This window comes from Gadus chalcogrammus, chromosome 20 (assembly GCF_026213295.1).
Source record: "Gadus chalcogrammus isolate NIFS_2021 chromosome 20, NIFS_Gcha_1.0, whole genome shotgun sequence".
Taxonomy (NCBI): Eukaryota; Metazoa; Chordata; class Actinopteri; order Gadiformes; family Gadidae; genus Gadus; species Gadus chalcogrammus.
This window is the reverse complement of record NC_079431.1, coordinates 13,630,593-13,651,907: the sequence shown is the minus strand read 5'-3', so window position 1 is coordinate 13,651,907 and position 21,315 is coordinate 13,630,593. Positions and strand designations below refer to the sequence as shown.

Genomic DNA, 21,315 nt, shown 5'->3' with positions numbered 1-21,315 from the left:
GATCCAGTGACAGTGAGTGGCTCGTGTTTACGTAACATTACACATCGATATCCAATAGTTACTTAGTCACGTGTATACATGTTGACCTTGATTTTCTTCCCTTGTTTCCATGCCATCAGGAAAAAATGCCCATCTTACCAAGCAATGTGATTGGGTGCACTGGTTAGAAGGGTTTAGGCAAATCCAGTTCAAACCGCATGGTGTCGCTGTTTAAACAAGCGCTTTTTACGACGGCACTCTTTGGCTCAAATTGTTTAGTCAGGGTTTCCGGATGTCACCGTCGGCGTCAACACAATAATGGCTGCTATGTTTACGTGCTGTCTTAACTGCTGCGGCGATGGAGGGTCGGGGCATATTCCTCTAAAAGAAATGCCCACCGTCCAGTTAGACACACACCACATGGGTAGGTTGAAACTGACATGCAGTTATATACAAACGTGTTTAGTAGCGAGCCTCTGTTGTCCAGATGACGTGTCTGGTAGGATGTCTCTTCTGGTAGCCTAGCGTTAGCCATACAACCCCTTATGTATCTGTCAAACCCCTAGTAGATGTTAACCCTTAGTAGCTGTTTGTGTTACGGTTTGATTTGGTCTTACATGCCTAGGTAGGAAAATTGAAAGACTTTTACACAAATGGAAACAAATCAACAATTCTGTTTCCTCCTTTTTGACTCGGTTTTCTTTTATCAGCAGGATAAACCTTTCTTATGCATCGATGATAAGTTGTTTATAAAGGGTGTAGCATAATTTTTAAGGGTTTTCCAGGTCATATGACACTGCGCGCATATGAAGAATAGTTCTCTTGATATGTTTTTGTCCAATCTAGGCACAGATGTTGTGATTGTCAAGAGTGGACGGAGGATATGTGGCACAGGTGGCTGCCTTGCTAACGCACCATTGCATCAGAACAAGAGCTATTTTGAGTTCAAGATACAGTCTACCGGTAAGTTGTCGTCTCAGCAGCCTCGTCTTGTCATATGTAATGGACTTTATTTCTGGTAACTCACTTAATAGGCTGTATATATGCTGCACAACGTTATTGCAGCGGCAGAGAAAAGGGGCTTGATAAATAAATGTGCAATAACTTCTATGTTCCTCCAGGTGTGTGGGGGATAGGTGTTGCCACCCAGAAAGTCAATCTTAATCAAGTGCCATTGGGCAGAGACACAAACAGCCTAGTTCTCAGGCATGATGGATCTGTGTATCACAATAATGAAGAGAAGAACCGTCTACCTGCGAATAGCCTTCCTCAGGAGGGTGACATTGTGGTAAGTCAAATTAAATACCAGGCCCTCCCCATACGGTCTTTGTATAATACAATTTAAGACAAATATGCAGTCTTTGGTTATTTTATATATTTTTAATCATAATGAATGAATGGCTGAATGCTTTAATCTGAGTGCATATATTATTGGCATGGATGGTCACAGACCAGAGTGGTAATGCCATGCTCTACCGAATCCACTACACCAATTTCGAAATACTTTTACACAATCCATTTAACTGTATTATTCTGAGTGTTACCAAAAAACTGTGGTTCAGTAATAGTAGCATTATGTTTTGAGATGTGTTTGATGTGAGTATTCTTTACGTAACAAGTCCTCCTAAACAACCTTTATGTATCTACCAGGGCATCACCTATGATCACGTGGAGTTGAACTTGTATCTGAATGGGAAGAACATGCATTGTCCTGCTTCCGGTATCCGAGGCACAGTGTATCCTGTTGTTTATGGTAATTCCATTTGTAATATACTCAATATATTATGTTTTTTATTTTATTGCATTAATTTGGATCAATCAGACTTATGTTGTGTAGCTAAACTCCAGCAACTTACTTTGAATTGTATTCTATTTATATTTTCTACTCGTATTTATCCACTAGAGGGCCATGTTTTTACACATTGACCTTCCACTGGCTGACGCATCATGGCCAAAATATGATTTCATGGTCCATTTTTGTCTTTAGGTTTGTCCATAGAAATTTGTTGTCCCCTTGTGAAGCCTTTATTATTTTTTCTTTAGTCTGGCTTCCTTTTTAAAGAGACTTTAGGGACCATTTGGAAACTTAAATAATGTGCTGGGAGATTTTAATCTTTAAAAGTGATGGGATTAAAATCTTTAGAATATATGAAAACAACATGAATTTACCCCATACAAAGTATGAAATGTTTTCAGTTGCTTTTGCTTCAACTCTCATATCTTTCTCCTTCCATCTTTCTAGTGGATGACAGTGCCATCTTGGACTGCCAGTTTAGCGACTTCTACCACACACTTCCCCATGGCTTTGAGAAAATCCTCTTTGAACAACAGATCTTCTAGGCAGCGTCCACCTCAAGCTGCACTGACCCCCTCCCTCCAACATCCACAAATGTATCCAACACAGCAGTTTATCACATAGCACCCTCTTAGCATTGAGTAGACCACGTTTTAATTTCTGTCATAAACAAACCCTGAAGTTTTTATGTTGATTATGGGATCCGTGTTGCAGCTAATCTCAGAATTCTCCGTTGAGCTAACCTGCCCTTTCCAGAAGGGTTTTGAAATGTTGTCATTTTTTAGTTAAACGCATTGAGGGTGTATTTATTGTTGTTGGTTGGCCTTGCTGGACAATTAGTTTCATTTTACGGAGAATGAAAACTCATGGTGTTTTACTTATCATTGTGTCTTCTTAAAAATCCTCATCAACATAAACACTAATTATTGGTTAGACTATCTGCCGTCATTTTGTTTAATCCGTATTTTTGTTTTTATGATTGCCACAAAAGTGCTTTGACGTTGCTCACTGACTAACTGCCACCAATGTTGTAAATGGCAGAAAGTTATGTTTAGGGTAATTGCTACATATGTACGCTATCATGTGATGTAATATCACCAGGACAGTATGTATTTATTTGAGTGTAATATTTCGTTACTCTCCTGGACTAGGCTTTTTCAGTGAAGGCTAACCACCCTAGTCATTGACCATTTGATTATCTACACATTTAGCTACTGTCAAATTGTGACGGATTCAAAATATGTTAAACCCTAAACAGAAATTGGTCATTCTGCATAACTGCATCCAGGAGTGTATTCACATTCCAGGGATGGTTAATATGCAAGTAACAATGTTTCAACAAGTAGAGAAATAAAGAAAATAGATTTCCAAAGTGAAACATTGCTTTAACTTAGACTATGTGGAAGTTAGCATCTAAATGTTACTTTGGAATACCTTATCGTTATGGTCTATTATTGGTACAACATTAGTATATGTGTAAGTTGCGATCATGGTGCCTATCCTGCTGTCAGTTTAATTATGTCTGCATTGCATATCCGTTTGTTAAAGTATTTATTGTTTTAAAGGCTTGTCTTTGTTGCACTAATAGCGTGATTGTACAAACTATCGATCCAAATATTGTCGATTCATTAAACGATGTCTCTGAAGGCTGTGTGTGTGTGTGTGTGTGTGTCAAGTTTCGCCTAAGTCGATTTTGTATTTTTTGAGGGAGGAAATCCAGAATCATTCCTTTTATGTCTCAAATATTTATCAATATTTTCTGTGATCCAAGGACATTAGAACAGTCCATATCCGAGAGAAGGCACGCATAATAACTCCTCCTTCCCCCTTGCGTCCTGTTACGTCTGTCCTCTACCGTTCCCCGACCCATCAGTAGAGAAGCTACGCTGCCTCGTCGTTCACGGATATCCCGAAAGCCGGAGGAATAGCTCAATCCTGTACAGCCATGGCAGAAAACGCCGGCTTGGAAAACCACCGCATCAAAAGCTTTAAAAACAAGGGACGTGATGTCGAGGTAGGCTGGCATCTAATAAAGAGATGAAATGGACGAGTGTCGTTGGTTTGATAATACAACTAGTCTTAATGGGCCTCGCTTAGCCCCGGCTGCAGCTGTCTAGCATCTGACGTTAGCTAGGCGTTAGTTTACGGCTTCAAGTCGCAGATTACTAACGCAATGTTTTTGCCTCTGACATTGGCAAATCGTTTGCTATATCATAATGCCAATTGTCACTCCGTGGGTTAAACGATGTCGGGGCTATTATCAATATGACACGCTCGTCGTAATAGAGGCTGTCTGGTGCTGGCTGTCACATTAAGCTAACTTGTGAGGTAACGTCAAATGTTGGCAGCAGTGGGCCGGTCGACCACAGGGCCCGTGGAAATGATAACTCACCATTGTCTACGTGAACGGCCATGTATCCATCTTATACCCTTTATTCGTTATTTTGTCAACGTGACCTACGTGACGTTTTGTTCCAGCTCTACCGAGGAGGAGCAGTCGGGTGTCCAGACCTAGCCCCTCCTGGTGAGCTAGCAGAGACCTGGGCTCGCTAATGTTAGTTTAGCTAGTCACCAGGTGACAGGCGCCGATGCTTGGACATGAATCTAGCGACCCATGCCCCTACTACTGTCTTGCCGCGTACAGTTGTCGCCATTCTACATTGCCAGAGATTAATAACAACACGAAGATATTACGTGTTGTAACAGTTGGGTCGATATTGTCGCAGCAATTTGCCAGAGGTTCAAAGGGTATCTCTAATCTCCCTTGGGCCAGGCCCAGCCGCATACCAAATTTACTGGTTTGTAATTGATTATAGATCCCCAAACGGACTATACACTTCATGAGTATTATACATACGTGTTATAACAAGTATAATTGGAGATGTACATGTCCCATTTATCATGTGTATATCTGTTCTTCGTCAATGCTGCTTAATGCGTCATCCGATTGGCTCCCCGAATACTCCTGTTTTACCTAGGTAAAACATACCTCAATAGGTTTTACCTAGGTGAAACCTACCTCATTATTGTGTCGTTGTGCTTTAACATGATCAATCCTCAGAAATGGCATGCCCCTACAGATGCAATGTAATCAGTAGTAATATCAACAACAACTTGAGTAAATTGTGAGCATGTAAGCACATGGCTACTACTGTCAAGGAAAGGCAGGTGCCCAGCTTCATCATAGCAGACGCATTCTAGAGGGCAGTTCAGTCTTCTTTTGATGCCTGATTTGGGTCCTCAGAATAACAACCACAGATTGATTTCCCGCTGATTAGCTTTAATCAATGGTCCAATCTTGCTTGTTATTTTGGCATGTTTAGAAGTTGGTTGGTGTGCTTAAGATTTTGAGGGCAAAAAAACAAGCAAATATATGTTCTGTTTAACATGCAGATCAAGTATTTTTACTCAACTGTCACATGTCCAACGCTCTTTGTAGATACTCTTGTAGTTGGGCCCTCCTGAAAATAGATCTTTCCATTTTTATGGTATGGGCTTTATGCTTTTGCCTCATTTGCCAATAATTAAATATGTATGTTGTGGCATTGGTGAGGTAAGCTCGTTCAGCTGTGCTAGTGATTTGTGTTATTCCTTGATGAGGAAGTTTGCAAGGTATATGGTTGTCCTGCCATTGGAGCGCAGAACTTCTGGTCGTTCTACCAGCGGTCAGTTAGCTGGAATGAGGCATGCTCAGCTTCAGCGACCGGGAGATAACTCTGTGCTCCTCAGCTTCCAGAGTTGGTTATGACTGGGCCAGATTATGTAACAGGCTATTTAGGAAGGCAATATGAACCGTTGAAAACTGTCACAAGATCCAAGACCCCCTCATACAGTTCTAGACGGTTGGGAAATCCAGCAAACACGTATACCCACCAACCGGGCCATAAAGCGGCAAACTATCGTCATTTTATTTAGCCATTAGAAATTGTTATGTTGAAACACATTTCTTATACATGACAAAAGTTTACTCGTGTTGTTAAAGGCTCAGGTATTTAAGTGTGCTGTTGATGACATTTGGTGCTAATGATGGCTCTGGATGATGTAGTATTGTTTAACATACTAAACCATAAAAATCCACCAAGACTTCTTTTGAGGGACTCAGCACTGAGTTGACATTCCGGCAAATTGTACACATGTTGCACAACTAAACAAAAATCTTTTCCTTTTTTCAGACTATGAGGAGGCATCGAAATGAAGTGACAGTCGAGCTGAGAAAGGTAAACGCGCACACACGAAACACACAGTGTTTCCCATACATAGACCAATGTGTGGCGCAGCGCACACACCGAGCGCCACAAATTGATTCTGCTTCTTTTTTACTTTTTTTTTTGTGATTTTTAAGTGTAAATATCGTTCCGTTCATTCATCTCCTCATAGCACTCTTTCTCCCTGACATTCTCGTTCACACACGCATACGCACACGAACACGCACACACAGAGACAAGCGCGCGTTCATGCCAGTGGTGCGCGGGTAGGCTACACTTATAAACAGCTGATTCGCCCGCTCCTCCTCTCAACGCGCCTATCAAAGGGAAAACCGAAGCAGCGGGATATTTGGGACAGGGAAGACGATCGGTGACTGTTTGACCAAAGTTTAGTATGTTATACTGTGCTCAAAAACACCTGCCCAAAATTATTGTTTACTCAGAAAGCCCTTATGAACTCAATGTTATTGATATTGAACCTCCTGCGCCCTTAGTCAGCATAGATAATGTTGGTAACGCAGCAAACGATGCGATTAATATGAAATGCGGTTATAGTTGAGATAGGCTACGGTGTTAGACTGGGTACCGCCAGCCCGTTCTGCCGGCGATTTGAATTCGCTCAGCAGGGGCTGGAGAGCAATACATTCCTTCCTGTTTCCAATCCTCTTTTACTGGAGCCAATCACCAAGCTGGTTTTTCCCCCTGCCGCGCTATTGGCTGGTTTAACGCAATGACGACTCGAATGATCGTTGGTCTGATTGGTTGAAGGACTATTATTTTATTTATATTGTTACATTATACTATTGATTTTCTTTTACCAAAAAAGTTAAATACAAGAACACCCCCCCGTCAGGATTCCTCGTCTACTCCAGTATATTTTCTCTATAAGAAGAACAAAGGACAGCACTTAAAGCTTTGTTGAGTAGAAATGGTCTCCCAGACGTGTGTAACCCGTTTCATTGCTTTGATTAGTTGTTGGCCTATCCAGTTGTGTCCAGAGGCATTTTCGGTCAGTGCCCGTGGTTATGTCCCCTAGAAAGCGAAAATGTACTGAATGGTTCCAGACTAATTGCAGTTTGAAAAAGTTTTTTTTTACAATACAAAAATTAAAATTTTACAATATACTAATTGTATTTAAAATCCCGCTCATTGTACAGTAATGGTCATACGAGTAAGTTGGCAGAAACAGAACAAATTTGAGTCAAATTGACATGTATACAAAAATGCAGTAAGATTAAGGCACTGTTTGGTCATTTATTGAAAAACAACTGTTATATATTGGACTGTAGTCTTAGGTGGTTATGTGCTGCTCCGGGGTTGATCTGACATTCTCTTCCATGATGCTGATGGTACCCGCTGGCTTGACTGGTAATGTAAATTCCATATCTGGGTCAGATATGAAAAAAACAAACACTGAAGAAAAACACCATAGAGCCCCCTCTCATTTATTTCCCTCAATGACAGTACTGGGAAGCAGTTGCTTTTTTTGTTTTGAAACTCAATTGTAACATCTTCCTGCGTTTAACTTTTGTGCGCATACCTGGTCACGGGTGTTTGCATACGCACAAGCATCAGAAGGTCTAGAGAAGCTAGATAGTCTTGAAGCCCAGCAAACTTTCAAGGTGGTACCTCCAACAGAATCTTGGATCCATCAGTCTTATGTTAGAGCAGAACCTCTGGGCAGGACCCCAAAACTGCAAAGTGCGGAGTCATCCCTTGTTTCCTGGTTCGTTACGGAGATATTCTACTGAAGATAAAATCATTTTCCCAAGGGGATTAAGCTTTCAGAAGGGCGTTTGAATAAGTGTAATCCTACAGTTTTACAGATATTTTTTTTTGCAATTAACTACTGTTACATTGTGTTTGCCACTTGTAAACTTACAGATTCTGACCTCCAGCAACATGTCCCGTTCACTTAGATTTGAGCTATCAGAGTTTTGATATTAAAGGACAATTCAGGTATTTTGAACATCGAGCCTCCTTTCTGGTTTGTCTAGGATGAAATAGAGTTAACAACGGAATTTGAATATTGGTCCCGTCTCGAGTATTTGGCTAATTTCGAAACGCCCCTGCCTGCTTCACAATGGCTGGCTATGTGCATTCAAAGCACCCCTAAACGTTCGTTTTCAGAAATGTGAAACTCACCGAGTGGTTAGTGGTTTGTTGATGTTCCTAATCAAGTATCGTAGCATTATACAATTTCTGTCGTGTTTTTATTTGGCATTTTGTAAATGAAACGGAAAGGGGGGCTGGTTGTAGTCTTTTCCCTCGGTTCTCCGTATCAACAGTAGGGCTAGAACCCAGCGAAAAGACAAGAGACAGAAGGGCTCCTACTATCCAAAATGGAAATCCAAACAATCATTAATATGTCAGGTATTGGGACTTCATGTCCAAATGTCCTAACATATCCATTGTTTTCAAAGGCTATCTGATAACATTCATAGTTATCACTAGATAGGCACTGTATCCAAATCCCGGTCAGAAGTTTGGTTTGTGTCAAGCGTGCATCAATGCTTTTTAGCGATCGGGGTGATCCGGGTGTCCTGGTCCAGCACATTCCATGCGGTTCAGACAGTGCACATTGAAGCCATGCAAGTTTAGCTTTAGTCTATCTTCTGAGTCATCGCTGACGCACAACTGCGCACTGCACAGGAATGTAGGCCAAGGGAATCTCCTACTCTCAGAGTGTGTGTGTGTGTGTGTGTGTGTGTGTGTGTGTGTGTGTGTGTGTGTGTGTGTGTGTGTGTGTGTGTGTGTGTGTGTGTGTGTGTGTGTGTGTGTGTGTGTGTGTGTGTGTGTGTGTGTGTGTGTGTGTGTGTGTGTGGCCAATACAATATTGACAAAGTGTGAGTGTTGCGGCAGTGGTGTCCGAGATATATTCAGCTCCAAATGATAATACTACTAATTTACAATTTCTCTGCATTCCCAAATTGACTGAATTATTTGTGGCCTCTGTAGAATAGCAGCAATCATAGGCTTGGCTTTCCCCCCACAGTTCATGTCTCTGCTCAAATTCTGTCTGATCTCTTTTGTCCTATTGTCTGTCCGCCCTCAGAACAAACGAGACGAGCATCTACTGAAGAAGAGGAACGTCCCACTGGAGGAGAATCTGGAAGACTCTGATGTCGACTCTGACTTCAAAGCAGTAAGTGTGTTTGTGGGTGGGTGTGTGTTGGCGTATTTGTGATAAAGAGGGAGGCATGGAACTGTCGTCCCGACTTGGATGACAGGTCTTGTTGGACCATGAAGATTCAGAGTCAATCGTAAAAGCAGATGGACACACAGCAATTGTTTATATTCAGTGTATAGTCTGCTCCCTTTTCAAGCTCTACAGTTTGGTGTTGTACTGTACTGTAATAATGAAACTTTCCTTTTCTCTCTGCAGCAAAATGTCACACTTGATGTCATTTTACAGGTGAAACAAAAGTTTAATTTATTCATCCACTGATAACCTTTTTGTGTTCAAGCTTGAGCACATCAGGCAGTTGGTTATTCCACCTCTTTTTTATCTTATGGTAACCGTAGTAACACTCTCCTCTTCTCCGCAGAACGCCACAAGTGACAACGCCGTGGTTCAGCTCAGTGCTGTGCAGGCTGCTAGGTAAAGGCTGTAAATGCGCAAACTCACTCAATTCACACAGTTCACACATTCATAGTTCTGATGTCTTTCTTGTTTTCCCTGTTTGTTCAGAAAACTCCTCTCCAGCGACAGAAACCCCCCGATCGACGACTTGATAAAGTCTGGTATTCTGCCCATCCTAGTCAAATGTTTGGAGAGGGATGACAAGTGAGTTCTTCTCTGCTCAAATGGCTACTGAGGTCTGCTCCTCCCTCACTATATGTGCTTTTAGAGGACTCCATTATACGGTCTCAAATTCACAAATAGTCTGTCTATGGGGCAGGGGCTGGTGGTTGTTGTCAACAAGCAGGCTTGTTGTGTATGTGTGTGAATGCCTTTCTTGACCCCTGCGTTGACGCACATATTTCGGGCTCGAGAGTAGGGGGGGGCTGGGGGCGGCGGGGCACATGACAGTTGGCTGGTTCTCCTTCTGGCCCGGGCCAATCCAAATAAAACGACATTCCTGTCCCTCCATTCCCAGGACCTTGTGTTCAGTGAGGGAGGAATTGTGGGCGGGGGGGATGTCATGACATCGTGACAGATGTGGTGTTGTTGAAGCTGTAGAAAAGGAGAATCGTAATAGTTAGAAGAGTAGCCTTGAGTTTGACGGTGTGCATTTAAATTATAGTTTTACTTTTATGTATGTGAGGACAATCGTTCAACAGTCAACACTGCAAAAAGAAGAAGAATTTACTTTATTGGTAACAGTTACACTCGTTCAGCACATCAAGTGTGAACTGTGACATCCTTTGCAGCGAAAAATGCTGCCAAAACGATATATCTACATGGATTCCACTGTTTCAACAACAAGTATTTAAATAGGTTCCTCCCCGAATTAACCCTGCAAAGTTCTAATTTTCTTCCTCTTTTCCAATGAGAAGATTTAACTAGTGTTGTGTGTTTTGAGATGAGGCATATAACAGAGCCTGCCCCAGTGAAGGAATGCTGTGAAGGACTTCTCTTCTTCTTCTCTGGTTCCGATCTGCCGTGGCGCTCTCTGACTTTATGATTTTCTTCTTTTTAAAAATCCTCCTAAATGATGTTTGTTGTTCCCAGCCCCTCGCTCCAGTTCGAGGCAGCCTGGGCCCTGACCAACATTGCCTCAGGGACTTCAGCACAGACTCAGGCTGTGGTTAAATCCAGTAAGTCCAACCCAACGTCCACAAAAGACAAATGTGTATTGCCATGGAAAAGGCTTGACTCAGGAATCACTTTTCAGCCGATGTCCCTCATGGGGTTTATTTCATAGAGGAGGAGCCCACCTGTTGTGCTGTGACATTAAAGGGGGGTGTTTCCCTGTTGTCTAGACGCCGTTCCTTTGTTCCTGCGACTGCTCCACTCCTCCCACCAGAATGTGTGCGAACAGGCAGTCTGGGCTCTGGGCAACATCATCGGTGAGTGTTTCTCTCATCGCTCTCTGTGTGTCAAGCAACATTAATTCACGTTCAGCAGAAGTCATGACTGACTTCCTGGTCCTCCCCGCCGTGCCCAGGTGACGGCCCCCAGTGCAGGGACTACGTCATCTCCCTGGGCGTGGTCGTCCCCCTGCTCTCATTCATCAACCCCTCCATCCCCATCAGCTTCCTCCGCAACGTCACCTGGGTCATCGTCAACCTGTGCCGCAACAAGGACCCGCCGCCCCCCATGGAGACCGTCCAAGAGGTGGGCACGGTGTGTGTGAGAGACTGGTGGCCTCGGTTTGCAGTCGTAATCTCCCCCCCCCCCCCCCTCCATTGACTGAATACTGCAAAGGTTTGCCATCCCCTCCCAGTCCGTTTGGCGTAGCTCTGGCTCTGCCAAACTCCCATACCGACTCCCAGGGCTGGACACTAGGTCAGGTTAAAAACAGCTCAACGCCTCAGAAAAGTACCGCCCGTCTTCATTCTTGCTTTTCCGAGTCACCCGATCACAGATTATGCAAATGGTCAAAAAAAGTCAGTTGAAGTCAAAGTGTGCGTCCTGGTCATGTTGTCAGTTCTAAAGACCCAGAGCACCACGGAGTCTCTCCTGCCAGGCCGCTGACAGCGCTGTCAGACGAAGAGTCAGCCACAGTGGACGGTAGTAGAGGTGGTTGTACCACAGTCCGTGGGTTTAGCTGACTTTACTGACCATCACCGCCAGTTTTAGGGGCAGCACCCCTGTTATATGGTTATGTTCAATATTATGATTTCTGGTATGTTATTTCATTATTATTATGAGTTCTGGTACGAGGTCCTATATACTTCCGAGCAACCATTCAGGCAAGAAAAGCTATTTATTTTTTCGTTTCAGGTAGAAATATGCAGTTATTTACTACAATTAAAGGTTGGGTACGCGATTTGCGAAACGCCAGCAGATTTTGAAAATACACAACTCAAATGGTCCTACCCCCTCTCCTTCAACGCTGACTCTGACTCCACCCATTCCAAGTACCTGGACGCGCAATCATGCACGAGCGCGAACAGAGATGCGCGAGAGCGAGCCAGGCTAGCGTAGGTTTTCGTTTAACAACATGGCACTACATTCAGCTGTAAATTGCACCCAGTACCACGGGAAGTAGGGGTTTTGGGGGTGCTGCAACACCCCCTGTCCGAGGCCCTGTCTTATCACAGAAAACGATCATTTCTAAAAACTCCGGCCGAAGTGGAGATTTCTGAAAACGATTATGTGTTGTCGTGTCAACGGGGAGAAACGGGATTTTAGGTTCTGAAGCGTCACATTATGCACCAGGAAATGCTTAACGTCATGTGAGCGCCCGCTGTACCGTATTGGTCCGAATATAAACACAAACCCCATTGTAAGACGACCTATATTTGGAAAAAAGATTTGAAGACCAGATCTTGTTTTTATGAATAAATAAATTGTATTCATTGAAATAATATACGAAAATAAAAAGGCATAGAATAAAACACTGCATTGCCACTAAACAGTAGTGAAAATAGGCCGTACTGATGTGTACACCAAAGACTATTCCTGACACTCCTCTGTCCCGCTGTGTTCGCTCTGGCTGTGGTCGCTCCGAACTGTTTCGGCCCGTGGCAAAGCGAGTCATCCTCGCTGCTGTCCAAGGCATTTTGAGACGCAGCATTTATTTAATGCTCATATGACCTAGTGCTGAAAAAAGGTTATATGAAAAAGTGTGAGGGTAGCGGTGGTGCGCTAAACTTGTTCTGTGAGCAGCTGGATGTGAACCATGGTGTTTAGGAAGTGAACACAACGATCGATTTTCAACTGTGCGCGCATGCACTGGTGTAATTGAGCTGCGCTGCTATATATCTTTTTTTTATCAATGTAACGAGTTGCTAGTCTAGTGCAGGCTGAGTTTTTTTTTTCCAGCACCCCCTGCTGAGAATACGTTCTCGCGGCTATGGTTGCACCAGATGTTATAAATATTAAACGGTCACATAAATCATTACTATTTTTAGAAAATGTATGTTTGTTTCATATAATTGTATTGGAAGTCCTGGCTTTCACTAGGGTTGCTGCGGTGTGGACATTTTCACAACGAGTAATACACTCGTCTCAACACCGGTATTACCGAGTATAAACGGTATAAACTTTGAAACTAGGTCAACCGCCACACAAGCATCGGTTTTTAGACCCTTCTCGTCCTTCAGTGGCCGCCAACGTTCGAAAGCAGCGCCTAGGATTATTCTTGATTTCAGTTTTTCTCTTTCAGCGTTTTTATTATCAATTACTCTCTGAAAAAGAGTTTTCCTTCTCTTTGCTGGTGGTGGTGGTGGTGGTGGTGGGGATGGTGGCGTCTTGTCTGCCATGGAAATTGTCTTCTACTGCTAGGTCCAAATGTGGATTAACTAGTTCCAGTAGCTACCGCAGGATAACAACAAACAGGAGCTTGCTCTGGGTCACGAGCTCTGGGTCACGAGTACTGCACCAAGGGGTCGCGCGCGGGGCGCGGGGGAGGGGGAGGGGGAGGGGGAGTGCAGTACGACCGTTGATTGACGTACTTACTGTCCAATGCAACGAGGTGGCAATCCAAATGATTGGCTGGAGTTTTTCGAGCCCTGCCCGTTCCACAGATGATTGACTTGTTTAATTTTCATGTCAGTACTTCTAACTCAGTGGCTGTAAGCGGGTTATGATAAGGATTTCAAGTAATTTTGCAAAAATGGCCAAAAAAGCGAATTCCGTACCCAACCTTTAAGTGTTCATTTCTTCTATAACCAAGATTTAAAAAAACATTAAAAAAGTAATTTAAGAACCGCTTGTATCGTTTTTAAACATTATTTTATTTCACATTTCCATTATTAAACTGATGCATAACTGCATACTATCTCAATCACTGAAAATATAAGGTGACAAAAAATGGAAACCATATTTTCAGTTTTGCTGATGCCTGGTTGTGAACTTGAACGACCCACTTTCGTTCCCCAGAGCCCCCTACCTCCCACACCATCTTACTCAGTTTATCCTAACTAAACCCAACTCTCCCATGCCTCTTTTCTTACAGATTCTGCCGGCCCTCTGTTTGCTTATATACCACATCGACCTAAATGTGAGTATCAGTACAATCAAGCATTTGCTGTATATTGTGAGTCAATGGGCGTTGTTTTGAAATGTCCACGCCACCTATTGACTTGGTGGCTTGGTGAACGTATTGCCCATGGGATGTGATAGCGCGGTGCTAACAGCAGTTGGTGTTCAGATTCTCGTAGACACGGTGTGGGCGTTATCATACCTGACCGACGGCGGTAATGAGCAGATCCAGATGGTGATAGATTCGGGTGTGGTTCCCTTCCTCGTCCCGCTGCTCAGCCACCAGGAGGTCAAAGTTCAGGTAAGGATCACTTAGATTACCTTTGGTAAATAGTCTCGTGATCCTAACTGTTAGCATTTGCAGTCCGTTTTTGTTCTCTTACTTTGCGTCATCTATTCAACTCTGAGAAGTGCAGGCTATGCAAGCATATGAAGGCTTTCCGTCCTACATGTGAAAACAAACTACCTCACAATGTTTTGACTGCCCTTTTGCATAATTTGAACTCCTTTTTTTTTTTTTTGCATAAAATCGAAACGCTTGGTGTTTGCAGTCGTTGTCCAATTTTTTCTTTCTTTGTATCATTCATTACACTATGGACAAGTGCATGTTATGCTTTGCTGCACTTCCACAAAGTAAAAGGCACCACTTGTCAATGGACGGCCCTTTGTAATGCTGTTCCTGTGGCCCCTGCAGACAGCCGCCCTGAGGGCCGTGGGGAACATCGTGACCGGGACAGACGAACAGACGCAGGTGGTGCTCGACTGTGACGTGCTCTCGCACTTCCCCAACCTGCTCACACACCCCAAGGAGAAGATCAACAAGGTGACTCCTTTTCACAACACGCCGATCTTTATTACAGGGATTAACCATTTGCTTTTGGAGTTTTCCTGATTATCCTGAAAAGTATGCTGCAACTATGAACTATGAGACTATTTACTCAAGACGGAAATATTCAAATGAACTTTGAACCTAAACTGGGTAATCAATTGACGCATTATGACGGAACAAAATATCCGGGAGACTTCTGGAATCATTTACTATCATTGTAGAAAGATCTTGCTGTCTGAAATCACATTTTGGTCTTTAGTCGCTCTGGTCTTGAATGGGGTTTGATGGCATGTGATTGGTTTGTTCTGCAGGAAGCCGTGTGGTTCCTGTCCAACATCACAGCAGGGAACCAGCAGCAGGTCCAGGCTGTAATCGATGCTGGACTCATCCCCATGATCATCCACCAACTGGCCAAGGTTTGCCTCCATCCTGCCTGCTGGGAGAGAGAGAGAGAGAGAGGGGGAGGGCTATATATAATTGTCCCCGCATGTTACTAGCATGTATTCTCTTCCAGGAGCAAGGCGTACTCTCATGAGACGCACTGCAGTTTTATGTGCTGAAAGAACTCATGTTCAGCAAATTAGATTTGCAGAAGAATTAAAAGCCACGTTACAGGTTCCACCCATGCTTGATAACCAGCAGCGAAAGAAAAAGTATAAAAAATGTGCCCTATTGAGTGTGTGGAAAAAATTGATGTATTGTAAAACTAAAGTCCCATTTTCCCCATTGACTAAGAACGGTGGTTCTCTTTGCATCCGACCACCCTGAGCCCCCTATGGGCCGTTAGAGGAACGACACGCTCGTCACTTGGGCCAGGGCTTGACAAACAGGCGGTCACGGCAGTCGCTTGGTTCAGCAGAGCTAAAACGGATGGGGATGAACTATGCCTTGTGGTTTGTAGGCGACCCGCTTCGCCCTTTACTGACAGCCTGTCTCTCTGCAGGGGGACTTTGGCACTCAGAAGGAGGCAGCCTGGGCCATCAGCAACCTCACCATCAGCGGGAGGAAAGACCAGGTGAGCTGGGCTCTGGAACAGACCTCGGGGCAGCAATCTGGCCCCTCTCATTCATTACTTACAGCGGGGGGATAGGCATGCGGTTAGGTCTGATACCTACAGGATACCCTCTTAGCCTAGCTATCTCTGTTGTATACTGGGTATGTATGTTGGGTTAGCCTAGCAATTGTAAGTGCTTGGCACTTGTTTCTATGAATATCTTTACTGTACCGACAGTGATGTATTATTTCTTTCTTCGGACAAATGCACTCATTGTAAGTCGCTTTAGCTAAATGCCCCAAATGTAAATGTAACCCTGGAAGGTGTTACTGATAACATTTAAGACGATGGGCCTAAATATTAATGTTGTAATTAAACCCTTGTGATATGATCAATACTTGTATAGTTTGTATTTGATAAACATGCGTCCAATTCTTTGAATATATTGCATAGCGGTCATGTTTATTAGTATTGAAACTAATAGGAAAGCTGTACAGTGTTTCAAACACAGCGCAAACTTTTCTCAATTCTGTGTTTTTTTTATATTCATATTTCAAGAATTCTGAATTTGAATCGTGCCTGATCAGCGATTGCCACTGTGAGACTGGTGTGCTGTGATGTGACATTAAGCCAACCTTCTGTATTTGTAACCACGTGCGCATGTTGTAATCAAGTATGGCTGTCGTGTGTATGTGTGGGTCCGTGTAGGTGGAGTTCCTGGTGGAGGAGAACGTCATCCCTCCCTTCTGCAGCCTTCTGTCGGTCAAAGACTCCCAGGTGCTGCAGGTGGTGCTCGACGGCCTGAAGAACGTGCTCATCATGGCCGGGGACGAGGCCAGCACCATCACGGAGATCATCGAGGAGTGTGGAGGTGGGAAGGGCCCGCGCTCCTCTTGATTTATTATTTTTACGGCATACAGCATTTTGTCTGTTCTTCTCCTGTCTCGAGCGATCAAGTGAACCGGTCAATAATTCAGAAGCCTTAATTCATTCTGGGGATTTTCAATTTATCCGATCAATTCAAAGGAATGTTTGTGTTGCCTAAAATGATCAGGTTGCTATAATTATCAATCAGAAGGCTGTTCAAGTGCAGTGAATGGATTACTGCAATTTGATAGTCATCTATTTAAAAAAAGGGCTTCAGTTATCCGTTTTTGATGTCCTCTCAATTGATCTTTTTGAAACAATGTGTTGAATAATATTGCTCTGCCTGAAAGTCACTCATGTGTGTATAAAAAACAAACCAAAGGGGTAATGTACACCTCACTGTTACATACTCGTACATAGATGTACTGCTACGGCGCAGCCGTCCATTGCGTCCTGGCTCATATGTTCTGTTTCCCCAACTGTCATGTCGTAGGAGAGCCAAAGCATAATATGGGATCCCCAGATCCTTTTTTTTTTTATTGCCTCATTGATTCCTGCCATCTGAACATGTCAGTGTGATATCAAATTGAACCAAGAAAAAAAAAAGGAGCAACTTCATTGCTAAATAAAAAAATGGTTTTATTTAAGATGGCAAGAACTTCCAAAATCAAATCGGTCCCTTTTCAAAACCTCTGGATCGCAATACTCTGCAGACTCAATGACGTTGGGTGTGTCTTTAACTGAACATTTCTGACTCTCTGCAGGTCTGGAGAAGATAGAACATCTGCAGCAGCATGAGAATGAAGACATCTACAAACTAGCCTTTGAGATTATTGACCAGTACTTTGCCGGGGATGATGTAAGTAGTCCCTCCGATAAGGCAATGTTCTACACAGTCGTGCACTTCCAACACGATTTCATTCGGTACCTTTTTCTTTTCTTCCCACAGATCGACGAAGATCCGAGTTTGATCCCGGAGGCCACACAGGCGGGCTTCAGCTTCGACCCGGCCACCAACATGCAAACCAAGGAGTTCAACTTCTAGACACCAGACGGTGGTTGTTTCAGCCAGCTGCACGGGTACTCCCTCATCACCCCAGACATTCATCCATCTCCTCTCCCACCTGGTACAGAAGGATTCGACGTGGGGCCATGAGGAATCCCACTTTTGAAGGATTGGCCCCTCCCCATCTCTGGCACTGAGGGGTGCACTGCTTTGTGGTGTCCTTTTTATTTAAAGAAACACATGACATCTTTCTTCTCTGAGCATTACGGCCCGGCACACAGGAGTCCTGGTTATGTGTGAGCATCGCAACATACGTCTGGTCAACGGCTTTGGGAGGATGGCTGGCTTTTCCTCTGCCTGTGCTTCTAAATAATCCATCGGAGCTCGGAAATCAGAAAGAAGAGAAGTTGATGTTTTTTGTTTTGTTGCCAAAAACCACTGTTTTCACCAAGGCACACACACACACACACACACACACACACACACACACACACACACACACACACACACACACACACACACACACACACACACACACACACACACACACACACACACACACACACACACACACACACACACACACACACACGGCTAGAATTTGTGTGCACACTTCTGGTAGAAGCGGATACATCACTATTTTGGGGAAAGAAATATTGCTCTTTGTTTGTGTTTTTTCTTTTTTTGTGTTCCACCTTCCCTGGATTGTTTTTCGGGTGTTATGTCACATGCACACACACACACACCGACACACACAATCACAGACACGCACTTAGTCACGTAGAAACCCGTTGGCCAGGTACCCCAATGACCCCCACTCTCCTCCAGATTATAGAGCGGACCCCAGAGCTAAGCCATGAACTACCACAGAGCCCCGCCGGCCCACCAGGTGCATCCTGGGACAGGTGGGCGGGGCTGCAGCGTTCCTACAGCCTCCAGGATTCCGTGGCAGGCGGACTTCTGACTCAATGACGTCACTCCTTTTCGTGTGACCTCTTGTCGAAAAAATTATCATGCTCAAAGACATTTAAGTTTTGAACAGAAAGAAAAAGATCAACAAAAATGTGAATAGAAACGCCATATTGTTCATTTTATTTTTTGTTTTTTTATTTCCAATTCAACCGCGGTCTCGAGCTCGTGTGCGAGCGGGGACCAGCGTTGGATTGGGGGGGCCGTGTTGAGGCATGCCGTGTGTGGGGAGCGTCGCTGGGTTGAGCCAAAGTGACTTTAAGGAAGAGGGAGCAGGCCTTTGTGCTGGAGGAATATATTCTGCCCGAGGGCCCTCCTGTATCCATCCCTCACTCACCCTGGTTCCCTCTGAGAAAACAAAAAGAAACACGAAAAAAAAAAACTCAACCTGCTCACCTGAATCCCCGAAGATTGTTTATTTTTTATTTTTTGCTTATTTAAAATTCAAACTTGCCCTTTCAACATTTGTATTTACAATTTTGAGCAAGTTTGGCTTCTTCTAAGGAGCTTCCAGGTTTAGTGTTTTTATTTTTTGGAACTATTATTTTTTCCTCCCTGTTGGAAAAATATTTTTCTTCAGTCTTATGCACATGTCAGAGGTATACAGGTGCCCGCTGGCTGCAGGGGCCAGGGGGGCCAGAGGGGCCCGTACTCAGTGGAGACTAAACCTACGCTGGGCAGCACTGTTCCGTCGAGCCCCGCGGTGCCTCACCACTCTTAAAGAGGGGGTCACCTGTCGCCACCGATCCGAGTAACTGTACAAAAAAGAGAAGAGGAAAAAAATGTGACGTGTATCTTTCTTTTGCTGTTTAACGAGTATATAGATATATATGGATATATATATGGATATATTTACCTACAAAGCCTGTGCAAAGCTGCTGCAGCCCTATTGGATGGCCTCTGCAGGACCACAACCTTCTTACTGGCAAAGATGGCTGGAGAGGAAGGTTTCTTCTGTTGTGTCAAAGCAATATTTTCTTTTTCTTTTTTTAAACATGTGTATGTATTGTGATAACATGCTGATGAACAGGCTCTCTTTATTTGACGTCTACCCTGTGTTCTTTGGTTTGTCTAGCTGCGGGGGCGGGCTGTCTAAGCGCGCCGTCCCAGGGGATTTCCGGGGGGGGTCGTTGGGGGGCTAATAGGTGTATAAACTGTGAGCTGCACCCCTAGGGCCCTGGTCTTGAAGACTTTCGAATCCTCTTGTTTGGCTGCTAACTACTGAGGGGGTGTCTTGCACCCCAGGTCGGGGGGTAGGGGTAGGTGGTTAGGTAGGGTAGGGTGGGTGTTGAAATATGGGGAGGTAATGGAGGAGGGGTGTAAAGAGCAGCCCAGGCTGGTTTTGGGGACTAGCCGTTTATCACTGAGGAATAGGGAGGAGGGTGTACAGGCAGGACGCTAGACGACTAGACCGAGCCACTTTAAAGATTTACAATTTCATTACCTTGTGTCGGAAACGGACACAAGCTTATGTTGGTTGCAAGATTTTTACTTGCTAATGAAAAGTTGTTTTAAATAAGATGATCGAAGAAGAGAAAAAAGCAACAGACAGCGTTTTGGCCTCTGCTTGTTTATATCTTTTTATAAATTTTAGATTGAATTATTCTCTTTAAGGTGGCTCATTAATGCTTTCAACTCCTGTGCATATTAAAGATGAGAATGAGTTGAAATTCATTGTGCCTTTTGTTTTTCATTTCCTCTAAAAAGTGGTTTCTCTTGAAGATGAATACATTCAGGAGCTCTGCGGTGCTTTTAAGAAATTGGCAAAAACGTGCACCTCAGATGGCATATTTGGCGTTGCCATGGAATTCTGCAGTGCTGCTCTCTGCTGTGGAGGGTCTTCGTTCTACTGCCGTCTCACTTTAGCATTGTTGTTCATTGTGAACCCACATTTCCTTCCACCCATTCACTTCACAAGCCATTATTGCCATACTATTTCAATCAGCGGGATTTTGATATAATTTCCTCTCATCTCGCCCTCAGGACATGATCTGTGTTACTGATCCTAACTGAAATAAACGTGCTGTTTAGCTGTTGGATACCTCCCGCTGCAAGTGTTGTGATTCCCATAATTAGTCAAAGTGTGGAAAAGGTGTGATTGAGTTTGTTTTTACACTTAAATCAATTCACCGACATGCCAAACATGAGTGGTAGAGGACTGGAGTACTGTGATGTACCTAGAGCCAATTATTTATTAATTAGGACTTCCCTAAAAACATGTATTTACAGTGCTTTGTTCCGAAAATGTAACTTTTCTGCTATTGACTACGATACATGAAATCATGTGGTATTCTGACTTAATTATTGTTCTCTTGACTCTATTTTCTAATAACATTACATATCATTTATTTAGCTGACGCTTTTGTCCAAGGGGACTTTACAAGAAGTCAATGAAGACACTCCCCAAAAAGTGCAAGAATCATGCAAATACACACAATTAAACAAATAAGGAAACTGATTTAAGTGGGCCAAGATGCAGTTTGAACAGATATTTTTTTTAACTAGGGAAACATCCAAAAACAGTAAGTTTTGGCTAAGTTTAAGGACATTCACAAAATGTTTTATTTGAGCAAAAA

General features: G+C 43.6%; 2 protein-coding genes across 3 annotated transcripts; both read left to right on the top strand.

Moving 5' to 3' along the window:
* The first annotated feature begins 253 nt into the window (after window positions 1-253).
* Window positions 254-3,418, top strand: spryd7b (SPRY domain containing 7b). The gene is made up of 5 exons (XM_056579519.1): window positions 254-403; window positions 826-942; window positions 1,101-1,267; window positions 1,630-1,732; window positions 2,222-3,418. Exons 1-5 carry the CDS (start codon window positions 298-300, stop codon window positions 2,317-2,319), a joined length of 591 nt encoding a protein of 196 aa, XP_056435494.1. The 5' UTR covers window positions 254-297; the 3' UTR covers window positions 2,320-3,418.
* Window positions 3,419-3,538: 120 nt separating this feature from the next.
* Window positions 3,539-18,458, top strand: kpna3 (karyopherin alpha 3 (importin alpha 4)). 2 transcript variants are annotated; one of them, XM_056579511.1, is made up of 17 exons: window positions 3,539-3,788; window positions 5,947-5,991; window positions 9,035-9,124; window positions 9,365-9,394; window positions 9,528-9,580; window positions 9,671-9,766; window positions 10,655-10,740; window positions 10,906-10,992; window positions 11,091-11,260; window positions 14,049-14,093; window positions 14,244-14,375; window positions 14,769-14,897; window positions 15,215-15,319; window positions 15,847-15,918; window positions 16,606-16,768; window positions 17,529-17,623; window positions 17,714-18,458. In XM_056579511.1, exons 1-17 carry the CDS (start codon window positions 3,720-3,722, stop codon window positions 17,807-17,809), a joined length of 1,563 nt encoding a protein of 520 aa, XP_056435486.1. In that variant the 5' UTR covers window positions 3,539-3,719; the 3' UTR covers window positions 17,810-18,458. The 2 variants fall into 2 exon arrangements, with proteins under 2 accessions (XP_056435486.1, XP_056435485.1); XM_056579510.1 differs by having other exon boundaries at window positions 11,091-11,269.
* Window positions 18,459-21,315: the final 2,857 nt, after the last annotated feature.

Coding starts and splice junctions, on each gene's coding strand:
- spryd7b (XM_056579519.1), top strand. CDS start 298: ATGGCTGCTATGTTTACGTGCTGTCTTAACTGCTGCGGCGATGGAGGG. Junction 943..1,100: donor GTTCAAGATACAGTCTACCG/GTAAGTTGTCGT, acceptor ATGTTCCTCCAG/GTGTGTGGGGGATAGGTGTT. Junction 1,268..1,629: donor CTCAGGAGGGTGACATTGTG/GTAAGTCAAATT, acceptor TGTATCTACCAG/GGCATCACCTATGATCACGT.
- kpna3 (XM_056579510.1), top strand. CDS start 3,720: ATGGCAGAAAACGCCGGCTTGGAAAACCACCGCATCAAAAGCTTTAAA. Junction 10,741..10,905: donor TCAGGCTGTGGTTAAATCCA/GTAAGTCCAACC, acceptor CCTGTTGTCTAG/ACGCCGTTCCTTTGTTCCTG. Junction 15,919..16,605: donor TCAGCGGGAGGAAAGACCAG/GTGAGCTGGGCT, acceptor GGGTCCGTGTAG/GTGGAGTTCCTGGTGGAGGA.